The sequence below is a fragment of the Thamnophis elegans genome, unplaced genomic scaffold, assembly GCF_009769535.1.
Source record: "Thamnophis elegans isolate rThaEle1 unplaced genomic scaffold, rThaEle1.pri scaffold_226_arrow_ctg1, whole genome shotgun sequence".
Classification (NCBI taxonomy): domain Eukaryota; kingdom Metazoa; phylum Chordata; class Lepidosauria; order Squamata; family Colubridae; genus Thamnophis; species Thamnophis elegans.
Genome location: NW_022473695.1, coordinates 43317 through 47285, shown reverse-complemented (window position 1 = coordinate 47285; position 3969 = coordinate 43317). Strand labels below are relative to the sequence as shown.

The 3969-nt window shown below is 37.6% G+C and overlaps 1 protein-coding gene across 1 annotated transcript; it reads left to right on the top strand.

Moving 5' to 3' along the window:
* Positions 1–180: 180 nt before the first annotated feature.
* Positions 181–2823, top strand: LOC116523376 (putative uncharacterized protein YKL083W; the record flags this gene model as incomplete). The annotated part of the gene is made up of 3 exons (XM_032238475.1): positions 181–299; positions 2605–2621; positions 2717–2823. Coding segments are annotated over exons 1-3 (243 nt in total), but the record flags the coding sequence as incomplete, so codon positions are not given.
* Between the last annotated feature and the right edge of the window lie 1146 nt (positions 2824–3969).

The following is a 3969-nucleotide window of genomic DNA, read 5'->3' as shown; positions in this document are numbered from 1 at the left end:
GGGTTGGGCTAGAAGACCTCCAAGGTCCCTTCTGATTGAGTTATAGAGAGAGACCAAGTAACTCAGCTGCATATTTATGATGTAAGATCTCCTGCCTTGAATAGGGGGTTGGGCTAGAAGACCTCTGAGATCCCCTCCAGACCCAGGAATCTATATTCAGTGTTTTTATTTAACTTTGCAATGTTTAATTTAAAAATATATATATATATATATATATATATATATATATATATATATATATATATATATATATATATATATATATATATATATATATATATATATAATTTAAACTCTATGCCATCCAGAATTATTTATTGAGACTAGTGGCTCTAGAAATAGAATAGAATAGAATAGAATAGAATAGAAATAGAATAGAATAGAATAAAAAACAGAACGGAACAGAACAGAACAGAAGAGAACAGAACAGAGAATGGAGTGGAATGGAGTAGAGTAGGGTAGGGCAAGATAGAATAGAATAGAATAGAATAGAATAGAAATTAGAATAGAAATTAGAATAGAATAGAAATTAGAATAGAATAGAAATTAGAATAGAATAGAATAGAAATTAGAATAGAAATTAGAATAGAATAGAAATTAGAATAGAATAGAAATTAGAATAGAATAGAAATTAGAATAGAATAGAAATTAGAATAGAATAGAATAGAAATTAGAATAGAATAGAAATTAGAATAGAATAAAATAGAAATTAGAATAGAATAGAAATTAGAATAGAAATTAGAATAGAATAGAAATTAGAATAGAATAGAAATTAGAATAGAATAGAAATTAGAATAGAATAGAAATCATAAGATACAACACTTAATGATAGTCATATGGTACAAATAAGCAATCAATTCATACTAGGAAACAATCTGTATAAATCTAAAATATAAATATAAATGAGGAAATACTGTTTTGCTTAGCAGCAGAAAGTTTGACCTCAATTGCAGTCGTAAATTGAGGATTCCCTGGAGTTTTTTCAGTGCTGTTGAAACTTCGAGCAGTCACTAAATGGATGGTCGTAAGTCCAAGGACTACAGGTACCACATATTCAACTTTGGGCTGTAATAAAGACTTGAGGAGGAGGATGGGCTTGCTCTGAGCGCCAGATTCCCCGGCTGGTCACAACATCTGGATTGACGTTTTTCCAAATTTGTATTGTTCGGGCAAACTTATTTGAACAGTAGTCCTCGATTTACAACAGTTTATTCAGTGACCGTTTGAAGTTACAACGGCAACGAAACTAGTGACTTATGACTGTTCATCACACTTCTAACCTATGTGGCATCTCCATCATCATGTGGTCAAAATTCAGACGCTTGGATAGTGACTCGTATTTATGACGGTTGCCATGTCGCAGGGTCACTGCAGGAAGAAGCGATCTTTTCTTTTCTCTATTCTTTTCTTTCCCTTTTTTCCATTCTTTCTTTTTTTTCTTTTCTTTTCCTATTTTTTCCTTCTTCTTTCTTTCACTTTTTTTCTTTTCTATTTACTTTCTTTTTCCTTTCTCTTCTTTTTTCTTTCTTTTCTTTCTCTTCTTTTTCTTTCTCTTTTCTATTTACTTTCTTTTCTTCTTTTCTTTTCTTTTTCTCTTTTTTATTTACTTTCTCTTTTCTTTTTTTTTTCTTTTCTATTTTCTTTCTTTTCTTTTTTCCTTCTCTTTTCTTTTTCTCTCTCTTTTCTTTCACTTTTCTTTTCTATTCTTTATTTTCTATTTTCTTTCTCCTTTTCTATTTACTTTCTTTTTTCTTTCTCTTCTTTTTTTCCTTTTCCTTTTTTCTACTCTTTTTCTTCTTTTTTCTTTTCTTCTCTTCTCCTCTCCCCTTTTCTGCTTTTTCCAAAATGTTTTGAGGACTCCGATTAAGTCAGTTGACTTCTCTGGCTGCTTTATGGGGGTCTCCATCGAGGGCCCAATCTTGCCTGCTCTCAAATCAGCTTTTAGGTGAAAGGAGGGAGCAAAGGAGAAGCTGCGGGGACAACTGGCACCCCCCACTCCTTCCTTCCTTCCTTCCTTCCTTCCTTCCTTCCTCCGATTTTGACCATGGGGATGCTGCACCGGTCGTAAGAGCGAGGACAGGTTGCAAGTCACTTTTTTCAGCAGTGTTTTAACTTTGGTCACTAAATGAAGGGTCGTAACTCAAGGATTACTTATAATGGCAAAGCTGGGTGGAAAATCAGCACAAGAATCGCTGCATTTGGATTTTCCGAAGACGGACAACGTAAAGCTGGTGGGTGTTTGTGTGCATTTGTATTTGTGTGTTTGTGTGCATTTGTGTATGTGTTTGTGTGTGTTTGTGTGCTTTCGTGTTTGTATTTGTGTGCATTTGTGTTTGTGTAAGTTTGTGTTTCTTTGTGTGAGTTTGTGTTTGTGGGTTTGTGCGTGTTTGTATTTGTGTGCGTTTGTTTTTCTTTGTGCGTTTGTGTGAGTTTGTATTTATGTGCATTTGTTTGTGTAAGTTTGTTTCTTTGTGTGTTCGTGCGTCTTTGTGTGTTTGTGCATCTTTGTGTGTTTGTGTGCGTTTGTGTATTTGTGTGCATTTGTGTTTGTGTAAGTTTGTTTCTTTGTGTTTGTGTGCTTTTGTGTTTGTGTGTTTGTGTAAGTTTGTGTTTCTTTGCATGTTTGTGTGTTTGTGTGCATTTGTATTTGTGTGCGTGTTTGTCTTTGTGTGCGTTTGCGTTTGTGTGCGATTGCATTTGTGTGTGTTTGTTTGAGTGCGTTTGTATGTGTGCATTCATATTTGTGTGTTTGTGTATTTGTGTGTGTTTGTGTGTGCGTTTGTGTTTGCGTATGTATTTGTGTGTGTTTGTGTGCATTTGTATTTGTGTTCATTTGTTTGTGTGAGTTTGTATTTGTATGTTTGTGTGCATTTGTGTTTGTGTGAGTTTTTGTGTGTGTTTGTATTGGTGTGCATTTGTGTTGGTGTGTTTGTGTGAGAGAAAGAAAGTGGATAATTGGATGAAATCCTTGGCTGCTCAGGGTTATCCAAGCCTTTGGGATTTGGGGATAGTCCTTGATTTACAACCATTCATTTAGTGACTGTTCAGAGTTACAACGGCACCAGAAAAAGTCACTCGTGACGTTTTTCACACTTATGACCATTGCAGGATCCCGTCATCAAAATCCAGACGCTTGGCAACTGACTCATATTTATGACGGTCACAGTGTCCCAGGGTTATCTGATCCCCTTCAAGGACCTTCTGACAAGCGAAGTCAATGGGGAAGCCGGATTCGTTTAACAACCATGTGACTCACTTAACATCCGAAGTGATTCATTAAACTGCATCAAGAAAGTTCCTAAAATAATCCCCTCTTACGACCGCCCGACAAGCAGACGTCCATGGGGAAACCAGATCCGCTTAACAACCGTGCTACTCATTTAACCACGGAAGTGATCCACTTAACAACGGTGGCAAGGAAGGGCGTAAAACAGGGAGTGTGGGGGAAACATCACATACGAGTATCTCGTTTAGCAACGGAAATCTAGCGCTGAATTCTGTTTGTAAATCAAGAACTCTCTGTGTTGGCCCAGGTTCTGGGGCAGTGGGGGGCGGGGAGGGCGGTGCGGGGAAATGGATCTCCAGGGAGCAACTGGATCTAATGCATACGGCGGGTGCGAATTTCGCCCTATCAGCACTTGGAGGGCATCCAGACAGCCACTTAAACCTTGTCAACGATTCCTTGTTTATGGCACTTTTAAGTTCGCCTGGACTCCAGTCCAAAAGAAAAGAGCAAGGGCCTTGTGCAAATTGCATTGTGTGTGTGTGTGTTTGTGTGTGTGTGCTTGTAGGGGGCAGACGCACACATGCACAAGTGGGCACGTCTCCCCCCCTCGCCCCCCCCCCCACAACACAAAACCAGTTCTTGATTTGGCTCAGGAATCTCTTAATCTAAGAAAAGAAACTTCTTTCCATGTTAAGTTTAATTAGCCCCACCGAACCGGAGGAAATTTGGCCCCAGGGATTTGG